This window comes from Corapipo altera, unplaced genomic scaffold, assembly GCF_003945725.1.
Source record: "Corapipo altera isolate COAL_440 unplaced genomic scaffold, ASM394572v1 301, whole genome shotgun sequence".
Taxonomy (NCBI): Eukaryota; Metazoa; Chordata; class Aves; order Passeriformes; family Pipridae; genus Corapipo; species Corapipo altera.
The window spans coordinates 2,313,244-2,334,681 of NW_020884926.1; the positions used below are offsets into that span (position 1 = coordinate 2,313,244).

Consider the following 21,438-nt stretch of genomic DNA (forward strand, 5'->3'; position numbering starts at 1 on the left):
TCTGACCCCATAGCCTTGATGGATCTGCTTTTTAGGGAATGTTGAGGTACCAGTGGAATGAGAAGTGAAGAGAATCAGCCCAAAGAAATCCCCTGGCAGGAGAGATGGAGCCACAGTGCAATCCTGCACTTCCTGCAGAGGAAAAACACTCCTGGGCACGGCGCTAAAAACGCCTCTGAAAACATGGATGAGGATCCCAAACATATAACACAAGAGAGTGAAGGAGCCATTCCCTCTGGGTAGGCACACAGGGAGGAGCAGGAACCCCCAGACACTTATCCTGGCCCATAACCAGACTGCAGCATCCCTGGGATGCACAGCCAGCCCCCTCCAGCTCCAACCCCGCTTCGCACACGGACATCCAGGAGTTACAGGATCAATCCTGAACCCAAAGCAAGGCCCTTTCTGCTCTGCTGAGCCACACCAGGGGCTGGATTTTTCCCCAGCAACCCCACACAAGCACCTCAAAATCAGCACATGCCCTTTTCCCAGCGGGACAAGGCTCCAAGAAACTGCTCAGCACGGCAGGAGAAGGGATGAGACCACCCTGTGCCAAGGTGCTCTGCCTGCACCCCTGGGTGGCCAGTGCCACCTCTGGTGCTGTGCCACGGCCCCAGGAACACCCTGCTCCCCTTTTCCTGCGGGCAGGCTGCTCCTCCCACGCCTTGTCCCGCAGATCCCAGCCTAGCAGAGCTTCTCCTGCCAGCCTACCTGGCTGAGCTATGCCTGGAATGCCGCCCCCGGCCGCCCGCCCGGGCGCTGCTGCCCCGTTAGCACGGGACAGGATTAAGGTTTATCGGCAGAAAGCTGCGAGGCAGCGCCCAGCCCAGCCCGGGGAAGCACCTCTCTCCCGAGCTGGATGCACGGCAGGACTGGGATACAGACCCAAGGGCAGAGAAACCCTGGGAAGGGGTCCAAAATCCCCCCCTGCCCACCGTCTGCCTCCGCTCTCAGAGGTGCGAGACGCTCACCTCGCACCACGTGCAGCTGCTTAATCCCTCCCCAGAGGTTTCCTGCTGGGAAATATTGCCCAAGAGATGAGGGTGGGAAGAGCCCCAGCCTGCCCTGACACCTGCAGGGATCACTGCAGGCACCGGGAGGGGGTCTCTGCACTGCTGGAAAGGCATCGGAGGAGCCTCAGCCCGTGGTGCTGCTAAAGGGAGCCCAGGGACTGAGGGACAGCCCCCAAACATGCTCTGACCTCTGTTTCATGGAATATCCTGAGCTGAAAGGGACTCACAAGGATCAGTGTCCAACCCCTGGCCCTGCACAGACATCCCAACAACCCCATCCTGTCCCTCAGAGCATTGTCCAAACACTCCTGGAGCTCTGGCAGCCTTGGGGCCGTGACCAAACCCTGGGGAGCCTGTTCAGTGCCCTCTGGGGGAAGAACCTTCTCTAATATCCATTCCAACCCTCCCCTGACACAGTTCCATGCCATTCCCTTGGGTTTGCTCCTCTCCTTTCTTCCCAAGCTCCGATTTGTGCCTCCCCCAGGAACCAGGAATCTCTCACCAGAAAACACAGAGCTGAAAACACACCTTCACAGCTTTTGATTTTCTGTGTCCATGCCCATCACTACAGCTGCTTCCTGAGCCATGCAAAAATCAGGGAAGTCTGCTTGGGGCTGCCCTGTCCGGGGTGGGAAGCCAGGATCCAGCTGGCCTTATGCAGCCAGAGGATTCAGTCAGAGCACTTCACCCCCACCACCCTTCTCCAGTGCTGATGCTTCCTCTGCAATGCAGTTATCCCTTAGTTTTCCAGAAGCACCTGAAGGCCTGAACTGACCTAAGGCCCCAGAGTGTTGTTTTTTCCCAGAAACAGAGTGAGCTGTGGTGCTTCTTGGCCAAGGAGAAGAGCTTTATAGCCAAGGCAATCACAATTTGGCAGCTGAATTAGTTGGCAAGAGATGCATTTGTTGGGTTTTCTCCCCCCTCCTGCCCTCCAGTGACTTCTCCTCTGCAGTTTGGGGGTGCAGAAGTGCTGCAAGTGTTGGAAGGCACAACCCACTCCACCCTTTGGTTCCCAGAGCTGAGCACAGGGCAGCTGCTGTTCCCAGAGGAGTTGTCATAATCCCAGCCAGGTTAAAGGTTTTGGCAACCACCCTCCACCTGCACAGCACAGGAGAGGCTGGGAAAGGGTTTATAAGGACTAGTTTTTAGAACCTGAGTTTAGATGGGAGCTTTAGTTCAGCAACACACACCCACAGGAGTAGCAAGTGGTCACAAATAAACCCTGAGCATCCCCCCTGGCCTTTGGGTCCTGCAGCATGAGCTGTCCCAGCCTGCAGAAGAAGGAAGAGAGACAGGAATTATGACAGAAGGCTCTAGCCGTGCTCTCCTTAGCTAAAAACCTGAGAAAGTCCAAATTTCAACCCCTCTTCTATTTGCTTCCCCCTCCAGAGCAGCAGGGATGTGCACAGGCAGAGAAAAGAACCAGGCTGGGAATGCCCAAGAGCACATTTAGCAGGACACCTGGGCACCATCCATGATCCCTGTGAGGTGCCCTGTTGCTGCAGATGGAGTCAGGAAAAGGATGATAAGACCTCGTGGATAACCTGGAAGTCTGAAGGAAAAGCCAATGGGAGGAAACTCCGAGCACATCAACACCACCAGGGGAGTGGCACAGCAGGGATTGTCCAGGGAATGCACAAAGAACAGGGAAATACCCACAGCAGGGACAGTCCAGGGAATGCACAAATAACAGGGAAATACCCCCAGAAACTCAATGCTGTGGCAGTGAGGATCCCAAGAGCCCCTCGAGGGACATCTCCCCATCCCAGCTCTCCTCCCACTGCAGGTTCCATGGCTGTGTGTCCATAATTCCCTGGCATTCTCTGCAGCATCATATCTGCTCTGTTCATTCCAAGCCAAGATACAGGTGGGTATCCAGAGTTATCCTGAGCTTTCCCTTCCCACTGCCAGCAGCTGTGAGCAGCCCACAAGAGTTCAGACTCCTGGGTCCCATTCCCTGCTTGGTCCCAGACCTGCTCTGCAGACTGGGATTGCTGCTCCCTCCCCAGACCTGCCTCACCCTGCAGGAATGCAGGCAGGACCTGGGGGACTCAAACACCTTCTTAACACGGGCACACTGCTTTAAAGGCCTTCCAGGAGAGATAACTGCTGTTATCACACTGTTCTCCAACATCCCCATGCCTGGAAGTGTCCAAGGTCAGGTTGGATGAGGCTTGGAGCAACCTGGGATAGTGGAAGGTGTCCCTGCCATGTGGAACTGGATGATCTTAGGTCCCTTCTAACCCAAACCATTCCACGATTCTATGAAATTCTGAACCTCCACACTTCCCTCTGTCCCCACAAAGAGCAGTTTGGATGAGACCAATTCCAACCCAAAGCATTCCTGCGTGTCTGAAGGGAACTGGGAGCAGCTCTCACCCGAAACAGAGGCCCAAGGATTAAATACCCACGGAGAGGCAACGCACTTGGAAGTGCAGAGATCAGCAAAAGCTCCCTCAGCCTTTTTCTGTTCCCCTTGTTTTAATTATCCCCTACAACTCAAAGATGCTGAGGCACAGCCAGTCCTCCAGCTCACTTCAGCTAATTAGCATCCCTGCAAGACAGAGGGAGAGCACAGTGGCCTGATATTAGACAGAAGATGCACTTCCAGCCCATCAGGACGACACAACATCCTCTGGGAATGTGCAGTTCTCTTCCAACATCCACTACAATGCAGGGGGAAAAAAAGCAGGGTAGGAAGAGGCAGCTGGATATGAGAGAGGTTAAGGTTGTCTCCCAAAGCTGGGGAGGGGCAGCAGAGCCATTTTAACCCATTTTCCTTCTCCCAAAAAGGCAGCCTGAGAGGAGATAATGGAACAAAGATGCTGCAGAGTGAGGCTACAGCAAAGCCCTGCTGTGAAGGAGCATCTCTAGCCTATAAACAGTGAGCAGCAGAGCCAGGGCTCTTCCAGGGCAGAAAACCACTAAATCCAAGTAAATCCACCTAAATCCACGTGGCCTCAGCTCCAGGAGAAAAACCACTGGCTGGTTACTCTAAGAATGACACACACAGAGTCCCCTCTGCAGTGTGCCAGGCAAATTCCAGCCACAGCTCCTACAAGGCAGAGGTGACAGACACTGTTACAGCAGTTTGGGTTGCAAAACATCTTTTCAGCGTGATCCACAACATTCCTGCTGCCTGGAAGTGCCTCTGGGATGGGGCAAAGCAGCTGCATGTCAGTGGAAGGTAAAGCAAACAGGGCAGCACATTTACCCACCAGAGAAAGTGGCTTTTAGGTGAAGCTGAAATGTGGATTTAAGGAGGAAAACGGAATTAACAGGGTTGGAACGAGGCCAGGGCACGAGAGCTCAGACAGAGGTATTGATCAGCTCAAGGGCAGCAGAGACAGTGGGTGAGGCAGTGGGGTGGGAGAGTGGAAGCTCTTTAGATGGAATATTGGGAAAAAATTCCTTGCTGAAAAGGGTGGTCAGGAGTCAGCACCCCTGGAAGTGCTCAAAAGCACGTGGATGGGGCACCTGGGGACGTGGTTTGGTGGGTTAGTGGTTGGACTCAGTGATCTTAGAGGGGTTTTCCAACCTAAATTATTCTGTTCCACAGTTCTTAGGAAGAGCAGCAGTTGGTGGGAGCTGGAGGCAGGAGTGGGGACAGAGCCCAGCACCCCCAGCCACGCTGGTCACCTCGACACCTTTTAGTAGGACAGGGGATGATGTGGCTGCTGGACACAGGGAAGGCCAGGGGTGGAAAAACCAGAGGCAAACAAGAAAGTGGTTTGAAAGCTCACCTCACACGTTCTCACTCACTTTGTAGTCTGTGCTGCAGCCAGGCTGGAATTAGGCAAATTGAGTATGAATTATTGAAAGCACCCGAGCCCCATTTCCTCTCCTAATCAAAGAAAATGATTCCAGGAAGCTGAAAATGCGGGGAAGAGGAGCAGTTTTTCAAGGAAAAAAAAAAAGAGAGAGAGAAAAAAAAAGAAAAAAGCACTGCTAGAATGGCTTTTATAAGGGCACTGTTCACCTCCTCCAACACACACCAGGATGGATCCATCCATCCACCCACCCATCCAGGTGGTGGGCACAGTCACTCTGTCCCCACCCTGGCCACACTGCACATCAAAGCTCTCCTGCTCCGGGAAGTCATCCTGAAGGAATGCAGGATCTTTGCAGAGTGTTTATTAAGATAAACAGACCAAAGTCCCACTCCTGGGCACGGATTAGTGCAGGACAAGCCCGGGCGGGCGGGCGCCGGCAGTCTGGGCAGGCGCCTGGCAGGGAGATGCCCTTGGGGCTCCTGGGCAGAGACTGGCCCATCACCCAGTGCTGCCCATCACTGTGCCTCCCCGGGCAGCCTCAAGGCTGGGGCAGGTCAGCTCTGTCTTCCCCACCAGCAGATTCCAGCTCTTGGACTTTGATTTGAAAACCAAGGGAGCGCCGAGACATTTTCCTGGCCTCCCTTTCTGCTGGGACAGGTCCTGTGGATGCCCAGGCTGACCTGTATGCTCATGTGGATGCCCAGGCTGACCTGTGTGCCCATGTGGATGCCCAGGCTGACCTGTGTGCCCAGGTACCCCAGCTTTTGGCCAGAGAGAGCCCAAGACAAGCAGCACAAGCTCCAGGTGGACCAAAAGGAAAGCTGAGCTCAGTTCTCAGAGCCACCCAGTTCCCAGCTGGCTGCAAATTGGTGGCACCACTAAACCAACCCCAAATTCCTGCCCAGGGCTGTCTGGCTGTGTCCTGTGAGCAGCCACAGCTGTACATTGAATTTACATCTCCAGCACACAGAGTGTGGCAGGGCTGAGGGCTCTATCCCGTGTGGAAAAGGGCCAAGGTGTAGGACCAGCTCCCAAATTCTCATCCAGCTGGAGTAGGGATGGATACAGCTCCCCCAGTTTACTGAGGGTGGGCACAGGGAGCCAGGGAGAGACAAAAAACCTGCATCTGAGTCCTGCCCTGAGACAGGTCAGCACTGAGTCCCAAAAACAGTTCTGCAAAGCCAGGAGGTGCAAAGAGGATGGAGGAGATGCCAGGATCCCAAACCTGCAGGAATTCCACTCAGGAGGTGCTCAGAGGGACAGATTCCAAGCCAGCTTTGTCACCAGAGGAAATGTCCCCACAATGTCCCCCACTCCCTGGTGCCCTGGGGGGAACAGCCACCCCAGCAGTGGGATTTTCTCTCCCACACATCCCCAGCACCTCCACCAAAGGCTGCACATGCCCATGGAGCAGCTCCCTGCAGGAATATCTGTCTGGGAGAGCTGTACCACAGCTCTGGTCGAGTCCCCTGAGCATCCCACACTTTGGGAAGCTCCAAAAGGATGCTACAGGGGCTGAGAACGGGGACATGGAAATGTTTCAGCCCTTGGGAACTCACAACACCTTTCCCACTCCGTGTCTTTTTCCTTCTCTTCTGCCCCATATCCTTACAAATAAGATAGGAACAGGGGGAATGCTCCTTCCCTGAGCATTCCCACCAGCCAGGGATGATGCACCAGCTCCAAACCAGCAGTTCACTGGGAAAACACGAGGCAGAAGGAGGTGCAGAGATGGGAGCTCATAATACTTTTTCCCACTCCCACATCCCTCCCCCACCCTTCCCTTCCACCCCACGTCTTCACAAAAAGGATGGAACAGGGAGAATTCTGCTCCCCTGAGCATTCCCACCAGCCCCAGACCAGCCCTGATCCAGTTATCCAGCAGTTCACCAGGAAAACACGGGGCAGGAGGAGGCACAGAGCCTGCAGCACAGCAAAGAATCCCCCATATCCCCTCCAAGATATCCGTGGAGCAAACAAAAGGAGAGGCAGAACCCAGAGCACATGGCCAGGGCCCAGCACTTGTCACAGCAGCATCTGTGCTGCTGACCAAGGACCCCTGATCCCGCAGAGAAATGCAGCAGGATGTGCCAGAGAGGGAAGCGGGGCCAAAGGAGCCTTCCCAGACCAGTAGCCTCCCACACCAGATTAAAATTCCATAGGAATTTGCTAAACAAATCGACTCTCTCAGCTACTGCCGTCAAGCCAGGGGATGTTTTGCATTACTGCCACGCCAGGGAGGGAGCAAAACAGCCCCCCAGGCTTGGCCAAGGCACAGGGCCCCCCACACAAGCATCTCCTGCAAACCCTGTCCCAGCCAGGGGCTTCTGCAGGCTCCATCCATCACTGATCCGCTGGAAAATCCACCAGGAAATCCCCCCCAAGAATCCCCTGCTCTCCCCAGTGCCACTGCCTGGCACAGCAGCTCCAAGAGGGAACCTGCTCCAGCCCCAGCATCCCGCTGAGCTGCCCCAGCCCATGGATGGGGAGGTAGGAAGGGGCCCCCAGGGCTGTCCAGAGGTGGATTCTCCCCTCTCCACTCCTCTCCTCTCCCTTCCCAACGTTTCACAGCTGCTGCCTGACTCTCTCACCCTCCCGGGACGGAGGTGTTGATGCTGTTCTCATTATCTCTGATTCAAAACAGAGCCAAGAAGAGGAGGGAAGGAAAAGGGAAAGAAAAAAAAAAAAACCCAACAAAACCACAAACCTCCTTCAAGAAGAAACCCACACATCAACCCTCTTCCAAGCCCCCTCCCTCTCCCTGCTCTGGAGCACAATGACATGGCAGGGATGGATTCAAAAGGAATCCTTGCAGGGGTGGAGAAGGGCTGCAGAGAGAGCAGAGCATGGGAAGTGACCACAGCCTGAATCACCTAAGGCAGAGCCATGCCAGCGATTTCCTTGCTGAGAGGGAGCCCACTGTGCATTCCTTAGAGCCTCTGCAAGGAGCCTGAAAAGGAAATTTTGCATGGGCTGGTTTACAAGAACAAAACGCCTCAGTTCCGTGGAGAGCTAAAGAGAAAGAGAGGAGACAGAATAAAAGTGAGAGAGCAGAAGACAAAACAGAATGAAGAGTGTAACTTAAAGGGAGATGCTCTCAAGGCAGCAAACATGAGAGAAAACTTGGGAGGAGAGGGAATGTGGAAGATGAAATTCTTCCACGGGAGTAATTCATAGGGTTGCTGCAGAGATGAAAAAAAAAAAAAAAGTCAGAGGAGAGTTCTGGACTGGCTAAAATCAGAATTTCAATAGGAACTATGTGACTTTTTTTATACATATGGAGCATCTGCAGTGCACTGCAGGCTGAACACGAGCCAGAGCAGCTCTGTGAGGGGCATCCACATGGAGCAGAGTTCCAAAAGCCCACCCACTGTGGTCACAGCAGTGCTCCAAGACCCCATTTTGACACCCTCCATTCCCAGGCTGGGTGACATACACCCCCCAAAGGTGACTGTCCTGGCATGGCACCCACCCAGAGGGAGCAGCCCTGGGCTGGAGGAGGCAGCAGAGGAGCCACCAAACCTCATGGAAGCCCCAGCCATGGACACTCCCAGCATCCTGGCAAGCCAGCAGGTAAGCCCAGACAGGATTTGGGACAACTGCTCCATGCACACACAGAGGGTCAGTGTTCAGCCTTGCTCTCACTCTGGAATAATTCCCATCAGGGAGGCACAGCATCACCCACACACTGCCCCCAAAACAGGCAGATCCATCCTGGCCAAAAGGCTTAACCAACTCCTGACTTGGCTCTGTTTTCCAAGTCACCTCGAAGCTGAGGTTCTTCAGGACATCTGCAAGGGAATAATTATCCCCAAAAGCCAGAGCCTTGCTGGGTTTAATCCTGGAACACTGGTCCTGCACCAGGAGGGCTGGAGTCACTGCTACCCACTAAACCACTACTAAATCACACTGGTTTAGAGTCAAGAGCTTCTTGAAGATGCTGCAGGGAGGAGGGTCCCAAACCACCAGCAGGACCCTCAGTCCCAGCAGTGTGGGCTGACTGTGCCCAGCACCACCCAGCCCCACAACAACCCAACTCCCACGGGCTTTTCCCAGGAGGTTCCAAGCCCACACACATCCCAGAGCTCACCCAGCCTCAGCCAGGGCAATCACATCAGTGCTAATGCAAACTGTGCCATGGCCAGACGGTGTCTGAGAGGAGCTCTGGGTTCTCCTTGACCCAAGAGCTAAGAAGGGTTTTTAATGTGAGCTCCCTTCCCACCCAGACGGCCCCAGGAGGAGTCACCGCACACAAAATTCCTGATTTCCCTCAAGTGCTGTTGGGATCAAAGTGAAATGTGAGACACACACACAGAGGGGAAAGGTATCTCGAGGTCAGTCAGCTGTTGAGCTGCAGAGCAGCGTGGTTGATGGTGTCAGGGCAGAGCAAGGAGGGGACAGTCGGGATGCTCCGGTACCTGCCCAGAGATTCCAGCCCTCCTCGTGCAGCACCAGCACTCCAGGAACAAACACTGCAACACTGTGGCTTTCTGGGCTAATTGTTTCCCTGGGAAGCCTCATGCAGATGTCCCAAAGAACAAGAGGAAATCCACTCCCACTGTGTCCCCTTTCCATACTTTCCCCCCCACAGAGGTGGGGACCAGAGCAAACATCCTGCTCCGCCCGCTCCCAACCTGTGTCCCGGACTCCTGAGCAAGCCCCAGAGCTGCTCCTCTGCCCTTCAACACTGAAAACTCAACCCTCCAGACCCTCCCCCCCAAGTGCTGGAGCCAGTTTGCAGAGCTCAGCTGGAGTCTTGAATTTCAACTCCAGCTGGTCAGAGCGTTTTTACCACAATTAAGTATAATCAAATCACGGTGTTTTCGCTCCGACCTGAGCTGTTCCACAGAGATGCCCCGGTTTGAACTCCCCTCTTAGACAGGCAAGACTTGGATGTCTAGGATTTTTCCAAGCTGGAGCAACAGGAGATGAAGATACTCAAAACATTCGTGTTTTTCCACTCAGTTGCTGCCATTCCTCCAATTCTTTCTGCAAAAGCACTCAAAGGTTTGTTTTTTAAACTCAGAGTGCAGCAAAGAGCAGCATCCTGGGCAGCTTTGCTTTGAACCCTCCTGTGAGGAGCTGATGGGAAACAAGTCCTGGAGCTAAATTCTCAGACTGGGAGCTCAGAAATGGTTCCCAGGGGGGCAGGAGCAGGTTCTCAGGCCTGGGTTTTTTTGCAGGGCTTCCCAGAAGCCAGGTGGGCAGGTGTAGTGGGTGAGCTGAAAGAGACTTCCACAGACCTCAGCAGAGGCCTGAGCTTCGACAGGGCTCGAGGGAAAACAAAGTTTTGGAGGTAAATTTGGTCTGTGCTCTCTACAAGAATCTTGCCAGTGCTCAGCAGACAGGATACACAAGAACCAAGATGTGGGAACAGCAGCAAGTCCATGGGACACAACAAAAAAAGTGGGTTTATCAAGGCAAGTGAAGCAGCTGCCAGACACCAAAATCAGAATCACATCCACCCTGAGCAACACTCTTGACCCATCTGAGATATCAGTAACTCAAGGTCACCTCGTTTTCTCAACACCACCCCCTGGACAGGTCTCCACCAGTCTGGAGAAATCAGGTCCACCACGCATAGAGAGGCTGTCCTTTGTTTTCCAGCCCTCTCCAGCCCCCAAAACCACACACAACAGCCAGGCTGAGCCCACCTGCCATGCCAACAGCACCCTGGTGAGCCATGGGGAAAAGGAGGGATGCTTCATTAAAGGAATAAGCTCTGCAGCAAAGCATCTCAAAGAGGGGAGTCCCAGGAAGAATCAATCTGCTACCTGGCACCAAGAAGGGTTAACAGAGCAGGGGATGAAGATAAACCACCTATATTTTTATGGACCTGCAATTTAAGCACAGAGGAAAGAGTTGGGACATGCCCAGCTTTTGGCACCTCCAGCCCCCTTGCACAACAGCTTGGGAGCAGCACCAAAAATCCTTCTGGTGGTGCTGCACTTGAGGGAATGATCAGAGACACGTCCACCTGCCCCAGCTCTACAGCAAACTCAGGGTACTGGGAGGAAAACTTGATCCCTCCTCATCTCCCAGTGGCCTTAAGGGACATCAGAGAATAGAATCACAGCGTGGTTTGGGTTGGAAGGGACCTCAAGGACCACCCAGTCCCACCCCTTCCCATGGGTAGGGACACTTTCCACTAGCCCAGGTTACTCCAACCTGGCCTTGGACACTTCCAGGGATGGGGCAGCCACAGCTTCTCTGGGCAACCTGTGCCAGGTCCTCTCCACCCTCACAGAAAGGAATTCCTTCCATGTATTGAACCTCAATTTCTCCTCTTTCAGTTTGAACCCATCACTCCTTGTCCTGTCACTGCAGTTCCTGATGCAGAGCCCCTCTCCAGCTTCTTGTAGGCCCCCCCTTCAGCTCCTGGGAGGCTGCTCTGAGATCTCCACACAACCTCTTCTCCTTCATCCTTCACCACAAATAGGAACCTCCCCAGCTCACATCAGCACATGCAAAAAAGAGCCCCCTAAAAACCACAGCAGGAGAAAGAAACCTCCCAAATATTTGCTCAGGTTTAACTGAAACAACCACACACACTCATCTTTCTCCTCCCTCCCTTCCTCCCCACTAGGTGCATGGAAGGAGCAGGGCTGACACCTTCCAAGTTCATTATAAAATATTATATATATATTTTTTTAGAAAGCCTCCAGTGCTCTTCCTGCTCACAAACCCCACTCTGGGAGCCACTCTGCTGATCCAGTTCCCTCTCAAGCCCCAGAGTTGGGTCATTTACCCCTGTCTGCGTTCACAGCTGGAAAAAGGGGTTATGGCCTCTCTGCTGCACATCCAAGGGGAGGAGGGAGCCAAACCCGCCTGTTTATTTGTTGTCTGTGCAGAATTCCTGCATTCCTTCCCATGTTTGCTCATCTGCTCTCAGGACATACTCAGAGCCCAGCAAAGGGCTTTGGGGGCACCACATTCTCCCCCCCCCCCGGGCTTGGAGCTCTTGCTGGAACCAGGACAAGCATAAAGAGGGGAAGAGGGAAGGCAGGGAATGGGTTATTACAGAATATTTTCAAGGTGGTTGAGGAAAAAGGGAGAAAAAAGATCAATTCTCCCCAGATCTGCTTTTCACAGAGGCACAACTCCACACCTGGATGTCTAAGACTGGTTCTAAATTAGTTATACCTTGGAGAAGCATGATTTACCTCCAAGCAGAATTGCTCTGGCTTCTCAGATCCCCTCAGGAGTTCATCCACAAGGCTCCAAGCAAGCAAGGAAGCTCCAAGACACAGGAAGCCAGGGCTGGCTGTGATGAAGAACAAGCCTTCACCACAGCATTAACCCGTTAACTTATTAGCTCTAAACCCAGGGGGAGAATCTAACTCAGGTGGGAGCAGCCTAAATTCCCTGGGGAGTGCCTGCCATCCTGTCAGGACAGGACTTGCCATGGGGGTGCTCCAACCACAACACAGAGAGGACTGGAAGTGCATCAGATCTGGACTAAAATGAGCATTAAATGACTTTGCTTGGGAGACACTGGTTGTGTGACAGCCAAGTCACTGCCAGGCACTGTCCCTGTGACAAGAGTCCACAGACCAGAGCACCAGGAACAGGGATTAGCTCAGCTGGTCACAGCATGGTGCTGATAACACCAAAGCTGTGGGTTTGATCCCTGTAAGAGTCATCCACTTAAGAGCTGGACTCGATGGTCCTTGTGGTTCCCTTTCCCACTCAGAATATTCTGGGATTGTGTCCTTCATTTCACAGTTTCATCACATTCCACCTCTACCTGTCCAACATGCAGATGGGAGGAATGAATTAGACTTACTGGAACCTGGAACTTTCTGTGACTCTGCCCTGGACACAGGTAGAACAGCAGGGTTGATCCTCATCAACCAGCACCAACAAGGTCACAGAATCCCAGAACCCCCAAGGATCATCAAGACCAACCCTTAACCCTTCACAGGCCCAGTTCCCAAGAGTGCCTGAGAGGCATCATCCAAACAGATGACAGATCTTGAGCTCTGGCAGCCTTGGGGCCGTGCCCACTGCCCTGGGGAGCCTGTTCAGTGCCCAGCCACCCTCTGGGGGAAGAACCTTTTCCCGAGATCCAACCTAAACCTTTCCCTGGCACAACTTCGGGGTTCTGCCACAGAGCAGAGCTCAGTGCCTGCCCTTCCTCTTCCCCTCATGAGCAAGTTTTACCCTGCAACAAGGCGTCCCCTCAGCCTCCTCTTCTTGGGGCTGAGCACACCGAGCACCCTCAGCCGCGGGGTCCGCAATCATTCACCCATCAATCCCTCCGAGCCCAACGGCTCCTGGAGCACCCCAGGGACAGCCCAGGCCCCACAGCCTCACCTTCCACGCAGTGCTCCACCTCCTCCAGGTTGCGCAGGGTGATCCTCATGAGGCTGGAGTTGAGCATGAGCTCGTTGCGGTGCGCGGGCCACAGGTACTGCGGGGCCGGGTTCACGAAGAAGATGCGCGTGTCCCCCGTGGACACCTGGTTGTCGCAGATCAGCGGGTCCCCAAAGCCACCAATGACCACCTTGTTCCCCCCATCCAGCAGGATCTCGTGGGTGACGATGTCCTTGCCCTTCAGGTAGCGCCAGACTCTCACCTTGGGGGAGAAGGAGAAAGGAGAAGCTCGTGAGGGCGTCTCTCTGACCTGGCTCGATTTTTCACGCCGCTGCCACGGGATGCGCTTCCAGCAGGGATAATTTCATCAGCTCTGAAAGCACGAGATGTGTGGGCAACGGGGAGCAAAAGCCCTCTGCTGCAGGTCTCCCTGGCTCCCGAGGAAATCTCAGCATGGAGGGAGAAGAAAGCACTTCTGAGTGGAAAAAAAAAAAGGGGGAAAAAAAGGCTTTGAAAGGAACGTTAAGTGGCTGGAAGTGCCAGCTGGGGAAGGGCTGCAGAGCTAAAGAGAGCGCTGTCCATCCATGGGGGAGGCTCTGAAGTGCAGCACAGGAGCCTCAGACTGGGGCAGGGGGAGGCAGGTGGGTTGGGTGGAGGGAAAGAAGGGAGTGTAGCGGCTCTGACAGGCCGCTGGTACCTCGGGAACACAAAGACAGAGCAGATAATGTTGCAGGCAGAAATGTCAAAGTTAACTCACGTTCCTCTAAATTACTAAATAAAACCAATGCGAGCTGGATTTGGTAAAATGCACAGAGGGTTTGGCAGGAGGAGCCCATCTCCCTGTACTCATCCAAACTTCAGGCATAAAAATAAGTCCTGGTCACAAGAGTTAGTGGCCACTAACTGCCAGTGGTTCCAGGGCAGTGCCCCTGCGCTCCAGTGCCAGCTCATCCCTCCTTCTGCAGCAAATAAACACCCACCCAGGAGGGAAGCAGCAGCTCTCAAATGAACCTTGGTGCACACAGGACACCAGAGGCACATCCCCATCCTCTCCTGCTGGGTCAGAAATCCTCCTGCTGCGATTCCATCGCGGGGAAACGCGGCCCAGAGCAGAGCCAGCAGGAACAGCTCATCCAAGGTTTGTGCTCAGAGCAAGGGTGGCTGCTGGGAGCAGGGGCATTGCTGTGACCACAGGCATCCCTGGGCTGGCAGGCTCAGAGCTGCTCCATCACACTCTGCCATCATCTCCCTCCAGCCCCCAGCCCCAAGGGCACTTCAGCACCCCGTGCCAAGCCCAGAGCAGCCAGGGAGGTGGTGGCTCAGAGATAAGGGGGCTCTCTGCTTTAAGAGCCTATTTCCAGAGGGGCAGAGGGTGGGTGCTCACAGGCAGCTGGGCAGACAGGTCTCTCCCACCCTCTGGGGACACTGGGGGTGGCAGGGAGGCAGACTGTTCATGCCACAGCTTCTGTGCTTGACATTGGGGTTGGGAATGGGGGGAGAATTGTTACAACCGAGGAGGAAAGCACAGAACAGATTTTATCCCACTTGAGAATGAACCATTTCTATAGTTCTCTGCCACTGCAGCTCAGTGGCCTCTGCCCTGCACAGCCCTTCAAGTGCATTGTGCTCCCCTGCAGGCTTCTGTGAGAACCTTCAGACAGAGAGACTCTTCCTCTTTGCCAAACACCTCCATCCCATCACTCGGTGACTGCAGAAGACACATCAAAGATCTGAGGCTGCAGAGTTCAAACAGGAGGGTGAAAGCCTGCTGGGGGGTAGGGGGAATGTAAGTCTCCTGACCTGTCATCAATCCTGTCCATTTTTGAAGCCCTAACTCCAGAATTTCAGGGGAGTGAGCTCGGCACTCAGTCCTGATCCAGAGGCTTCAAGGTCCACAGTGATCTTGAGCCAAAGTCCTGCTCGCTGTCCCTGCCACAATTAGGAGCAGGCAGCTACAGGGAGACATTCCCTGGAGGAACAGGGCCATTCCCACTGCCACAGGAGCAGGCAGGCTGGGGTCAGACCCTCCTGCTCAGCGCCAGACTCACCTGTCAAGCAGGAAAAGGGAACAGATTTAGTGTTGCCTGTACTCTGCAAGTACAAATGAAGGTTAAGAACAAAGTTTAAGAATGTATTTCATTCTCAAATCCTCCTATTTCTCACACCTCCTCCTTGAGGTGTAACATTTGTCCTCCTTGGAGAAGAAGCCTGGATTTATGGGTCTCAGCTCTCATCCAGCCCAGCAAGTCCTGCGATGCAAACAGCAATATATTATCCAAACTACAGCTCCATTTACCGGGGTGAGCCCTGTTCTCCTGCATGCCTGAGCTCAAAAACCACCCCAGGTATTAAACAGGGCTGTGACAGCTCCTCTCTGGAAGCTGCACATGCCTTAGCTGCTCCCAGGCGTGGAGAGGTTTGCTGCAGACAGGTTACCCACGTGTTCTCACACTCATCCGTCTGCCAGCCCGAGGGGAGTCAGCACCCCGTGGGTGCCGGGCCATTCCACAGCACCAGAGCACAGGGAATAACTCACACTCCGGGATATGTGAGCCCTGCCCAGCCCAAATCCAAGCTGCTGGGCAGGGGGAAGGAAAGGGACAGGGAGAGCAGTGCCTTCAAAGCCATGGGGGGTTGGGATGAGATGGTCTTTAAGGTCTACAACTTCCTCAGGAGGGGCAGGTCTGATCTCTGCTCTGACCAGTGACAGGATCCAAGGGAATGGCTGGAGCTGTGGCAGGGCAGGGTTAGGTTGGATCTCAGGGAAAGGTTTAGGTTGGGTATCAGGGAAAGATTCTTCCCCCAGAGGGTGGTTGGGCACTGAACAGGCTCCCCAGGGCAGTGGGCACGGCCCCAAGGCTGCCAGAGCTCCAGGAGGGTTTGGACAGTGCTCTGAGGGACAGGGTGGGATTGTTGGGGTGTCTGTGCAGGGCCAGGAGTTGGACTGGATGATCCTTGTGGGTCCAACTCAGGATATTTTGTGATTCTGTGGTTCTAAGATCCCTTCCAACCCAAACCACTGCACAGTTCTCTGAAGAAACCTGCACAGCCCTGCCAGCACCAGCTCCACTCTTGAGAGAGATGGAACCCCACCAGCACTCAGATGGCAAGGGGAGCTGGGACAGGCAGCTTCCCTCCCCTCTGATCCGACAGGGATCCCACCATCCACGCTGACATCTGCTCCACTGCACGGGGCAGCCCCTTCAAAGAGCCTTTTTGGGGCCACCCGCAGCCGTGGCACCCCGGCTGAGCGGGGTGCTGAGGAGCACCAGCCTGTGCCAACCCCAGCCGGGACCAGCTGTTTCTCCAGCGTTTCCCAGCAGCTCGGCTCCCCGTGGTTGTGCTTCTCTCCCCGCAGTCAAGTCAAGACACCTTCCTGCAGCCCCACCTCCTCCTCCTCCTCCTCCTCGGTGCCCGCAGGGCAGGCGCTCTGAGAGGTGCACGAGCAACCAGGGTGAAAACCCAGCAATACAAAGGAGACAAAAGGGAGGAAAGGAAAAAAAAAATAAATAAAATTAAAAAAAAAATATAGAATACACCAGGCAGGCAGAAAGCACAGCCCGAGGCTGGTGCTGCAAAAGGTGGATGTGGGGCATTTTCACAGCTAGGGCTGATGGGGGGAGAAAGGCTCAAGCCCACCCCACTGCTCTGCAGCAGATGGTAATTTGAGTTAATTGGCACCAGTCAGACACCTCAGAGCCAGGCCACAGCACTCACAAGCAACATCAGAGTCCAGCAGCTTTCTCCCCACCCTTCTCCTCTATAATGAATGAATGGGAAGGCACCAAAGACCAAGCAATTACCTGTAGGGCATCCCATTCATCATCACACACAATTAAGACTTTGTCACCGGTGACTCACCGGCTACACCAAGGACTGGGGAAGGAAAGGAAAAGAGAGAGAGAGAGAAAATTGGGCTGTAACCTATTCCCAAGAAGTCCCTTCCCTATAGCAGACTCACTTACCCACTCCTTTGCCAGGGAGCACATAAAACACTGGATTAAGACTGTTTTACAAGACTCCTGGCAGCTACAGGGAGGCAGAGTAAGAGCAGTGATAACTTTATTCAAGCAGATCCTTGCAAGGGTATATTTTAAGTGGGGGGGGAAAAAAACCAAAAAAAACAACCAAAAAAACAGAAAGTAAAAGGATTTTTCCAGCATGCCATGGGGGGGGGGGGGGTTTGACCATGCCACAGACCACCTCTGCAGTGCTACCAAATTCCTGCCAGGAATATACCTCGAGAACTGCCAGCCTTGGTTTTGTAAAGCAAGATGAGAAGTTAGAGCAGTCTCCTCTTGCAGATGGACAGCAGGAAGAAGGGTCATCACTAGATTTTTGGCAATTCTGGGAGATGAAGGCCAGCATCAGCTTCGCCTGCAGCTTCACTCTGCCCAACCCCTCCCTGACCACATCCCACCCATCTCCCCCTTTTTGTCACTCTCAGCTGCCCTTTTCCCAGGAGCTCCCAAACCCACCTCCCACCAGCAACTTCCACATCCCCCCCAGCCTGGAGAACAGCCACAGTCACCCCCCAAAATAGGGGCTCCATTGTCTGGAACAGGATCCACATCCTTTTCGACACTTCCTATGGCACTTATAGAACCTGGGCTTGTCCTATAAATAGGAGCTGCCTTCATAAATATCAGGTCAGCCCAGAATAAGGCACATCAGAGGGCTCAGAGCAGGAAGGACAAGGCCAGCACAGAGGATGAGCAGCAGCACCAAGAGCTTGGGAAGCAGAGGAGTGAGCCCAGCGCCTGTTCCCGTGTCAAACCCCTCGGAGCAGCAGCACATCAGCCAGTTCCAGGGAGTTCTATCAGCTTGTTCTTCCCTTTTTCATCTCCTCTCCCAGCACATGAATGGCTGATAGCTATTTATGGGTGTTTATCTAACATTAACTTCACATTTCTCCCGAGTTGTAATGTGCTTATCTTCATCTATCAAAGGCTTCAGCTGGGAGGGTTTGGAGTTTAACTGGGAAGAACAATACCCCAGTGCAGCACTCACAGATATCCACATGCCTGCTCCCTCCCAGACCACCCAGCACCAGTAACACTCAGTATTTTGGGTGTGGGCCCCAGGGAACTCCCACCACACACTTGGCCCTTGCCTCTCCTCTGCAGATAAAGAAGAACCTGACAGGAGATAACTGCGGGATCTGGAGGTAACCCCAGGGAATGACAGTGAGGAATTACACCTGAATTTCCTCACCAGCCAGATCCTCTCTGTTCCTGGGCTTATCCCAGTCCCACAGGGCAGCAGGGTCCCTGTGAGGGCAGAGCTCAGGTTTAATGCCCAAACTGCCCTGTTGGAATTCAGGTGCTTGGTGTTAAAAAAAAAACAAAAACAAAAACAAAACAAAAAAACAAACAAACAAACAAACAAAAAACCCAAACCAACAAAACAACCAACCCAAACCAAACTCCAGGCATGCCTAACCCAGCATCAGCAGAATCCAGAGCAATTCCAACACTCTGGGAGATCTTGGAGTGAAACAAGCCAACAGCTGCTGCAGAGCTACTCATTTACAAGTCATTATAGTTAGGGGAGATTTATCTGCTTTCAGGTCCTTAAGACACCCCAAAGTCCCATTTCAAAGCTTTTTTTTCCCTGCAAACACACTATGAAATGCCATTAAAAATGCCACAGAGCAGGATGATGTGCAGGTGAAGGGCCTGAGAACCACTGTCCTATGAAGAGTGCCAAATGTCACAGCGTGACCAGGGATGGGATGGGCACTTCCATCTAAGGCAGGAGAGAAGGTTTTCCTCCTTTCACTTTCTCTTACAGGACTCCAGGACTGAAAGGGGATCTTGGGAGCACGTTCTGGCCTTCAGGTGCTGTTATAACACTAGGAATGGGCAGGAGCAAAATCCCACCATCAACTCTGGAGTGAGTAGCACAAGAGATTCCCTTCCCGAGAATAAGGAAGCCAACTGCGTTTCACATAAAGCCACTGCAGGCAGCCCAGGTTCCCTCCCTGGCCGCTCCAGCTCGGGCTGGATGGATTGCACCTTCCAAAGGCAGAGAGAGCTGCTGAGCCAGCAGGTTTCCCCATCGCGGCGTTTCCTGGCCCAGGGTCTCGCTCTGATGCGGCGAGATGGTTTTACACCAGCCAGACACCTCGCTGCGTGTCTGCGGTGCGAGCAAAGAGCCTCGTTTTCCACGCGGGCATTTCTGCCTCATCACCGGCCTCCCTGGACCACCTCCCTCGTGGCACCCCTGCCCCAGCCTCAGGTGGCCACATCCACCCCACCATCTGTGCCCGGCGCTGCCGCAGGACACCGGCTGCGAGCAGCAGCTCATTAATTTTCCACGTAGCACCCAGGATGTGCCAGACACTCCGCAAACATACGGTCCCTGCTCGAGCCTGGAGGGTCTGTGATCTAATTTGCGAGGTACAGATTGTTCCTCGCGGGGCAGAGCAGGCGGGAGGCACCCGGGCACCAGCTGGGCAGGCAGAGGCTGCTCGGCTGCTTCCCTGGGCTCAGAGAGATGCTCCAGGAACACGGGGCAACACCACGGCGTGAAGTTCACCCTCCCCTGCCCCGGCAGAGCTCTCCCACCAACGCACCGCTGAGCATCACCCCAGGCCCTGCTTAGCACCAAACCACAGGCAGGAACCGCAGGATTTTTTTTTTTTTTTTAAGGAGGGGCAGAAAAGGGGGGGGGGGGGGGGGGGGGAAGAAGAGGAAAAGGCAGCGTAGCAGCATGTCCTTGCAAGTGAGATTCCTGCCCCGGGAAGGGTTAAGCCATCCAGCACGTTTTCTGTCAAGCAGGCGGATGGTATTTCAGGTTGCTCAGTACTTCACCGTCTCTCAGCTTAGGGGGGAGGAAAAAAAAAAAAACCCATAGCCAGAGGCCAGATTCGTAGTTAAACAATAGCTCGAGCTGGAGGAACTCAAGATGCTGCTAAAGTAAACAGGGAGCCCTGGGGTAGAGGCAGCGAGCGGCTCCGAGCACCTTCCCGGCAGCCCAAACCCTGCCAGAGAGAAAGTTGGGAACCGGCTCCCGCATCACGGCAAGGAGGGAAATGCCCATAAAAAGCAACCTTGAGAGATTCCCCCTCGACACAGCTGCGGGAGCGACTCCGCAGTCTAAAAATACCTAATTACACCCCAAAGCCCCGGCGCACACAATCAGAACCACATGCGCCCTAAACCCGGCCGGCGCCCCGTCGGGAGAGGGGGGAGGGGGGTGAAAGTTGCCCCCCGGCACCCCCTTACCTTGCAGGAGTAGGTGTGGTGGACCGGGTCCACGTTCATGATCTCCTCCACCGTGCCCGTCAGCACCACGTTGGCCTCCTCCTCCCTCCGCTCCAGCTCCCGCTCGGGGCAGGTCGCCAGTCCCAGTCCTAATCCCAGTCCCAGCAGCGCCAGCAGCGCCCGGGCACCGTCCGCCCGCTGTGCCCCCATGGCCCCGGTCCGGTCCCGCTGCCGGCCCGGGCCCGGTCCCCCGACGGCGCGGGCAGACAAAGCGGCCCCGCTCGCAGGCGCAGGGAGAAGGGCTACTTTTGTTCGAGGAGGTGAAAAGGAGGAAAGAAAGAGAGGAGGGAGGGAGGGAGGCAGCGAGGGGAGGGGAGAGCAGGGGAGGGGAGAAGGAGGAAAATCCCAGGAGGAGGAGGAGGAGGAGGAGGAGATATCTCTCCGTGAAGCCGCGGCCGGCGAGCAGCGCTCGGTCCTCTCTGCCTTGCCCCTGTAAGAAAGCCCGCAGATTTGCATGCAATCTGAATTGCTGATAAGGAAGGGAGCGGGGGCAGGGGTGGGGGGGGGGGGGAGGAGGGGGAGAGAGAGAGAGAGAAAGAGAAAGGGAGGAAGGCAGCGCGTCCGCCCGCCCTGCTGCCAGCTCTTATTGCGGAGCTGCCGCGAACGCCACCCCCAGGAAAAGGGAGCTCGCCTCGGGTTAATGGATAATCAGCGCCGCAACGTGAGGAGACTTTTAAAGGTGTAGGGACCGCAGCCGGCCCCGCTGCCCCCCCAGAATGAGCGACAGCTGGAGCCCAGCCCCGTCCAGGGGTCTCCTCCCCCGCGGCGGTGGGACCCCGGCGTTTCCATCCCCCTGTTTCGCCCCTGGGGGCTGCCACCGGGGATGCTCCCGGTTTTCCCGTGGGGAAACTGAGGCAGGGTTGGTCCTGCTCCGGAGAGATGCGACGAGTGCTCCGTGCCGGGGCAAACCGAGCCACCCACGCCTGGGCCATCACCCGCTCCCCGGGGTTCCCAGGGGGAGATGGTGCTCAGGGAGAGGGGTTCAGGGTGTACCCCGACCACAGAGCCACCCACCCTCCCGTGGAGTGATGGAATCGCGGGATCACGGAGTGGTTTGGGTTAGAAGGG

At 54.8% G+C, this 21,438-nt stretch overlaps 1 protein-coding gene across 5 annotated transcripts in view; it reads right to left on the reverse strand.

Annotated features, from left to right (window-relative positions):
• Positions 1–20,938, reverse strand: part of AGRN (agrin) — a 114,026-nt gene extending 93,088 nt beyond the window's left edge. For 3 of the 5 annotated variants that reach the window (XM_027658180.1, XM_027658179.1, XM_027658178.1), the window contains exons 1-2: positions 20,332–20,937; positions 13,103–13,364 (exon numbers count right to left, since the gene is read on the reverse strand). In XM_027658180.1, coding sequence (XP_027513981.1) covers positions 13,103–13,364; positions 20,332–20,826 — 757 coding nt within the window. In that variant the 5' untranslated portion in view covers positions 20,827–20,937. Of the gene's footprint in view, positions 1–13,102; positions 13,365–20,331 lie in introns of all 5 variants that reach the window. The other 2 variants (XM_027658182.1, XM_027658183.1) reach the window with 2 other exon arrangements.
• Positions 20,939–21,438: the final 500 nt, after the last annotated feature.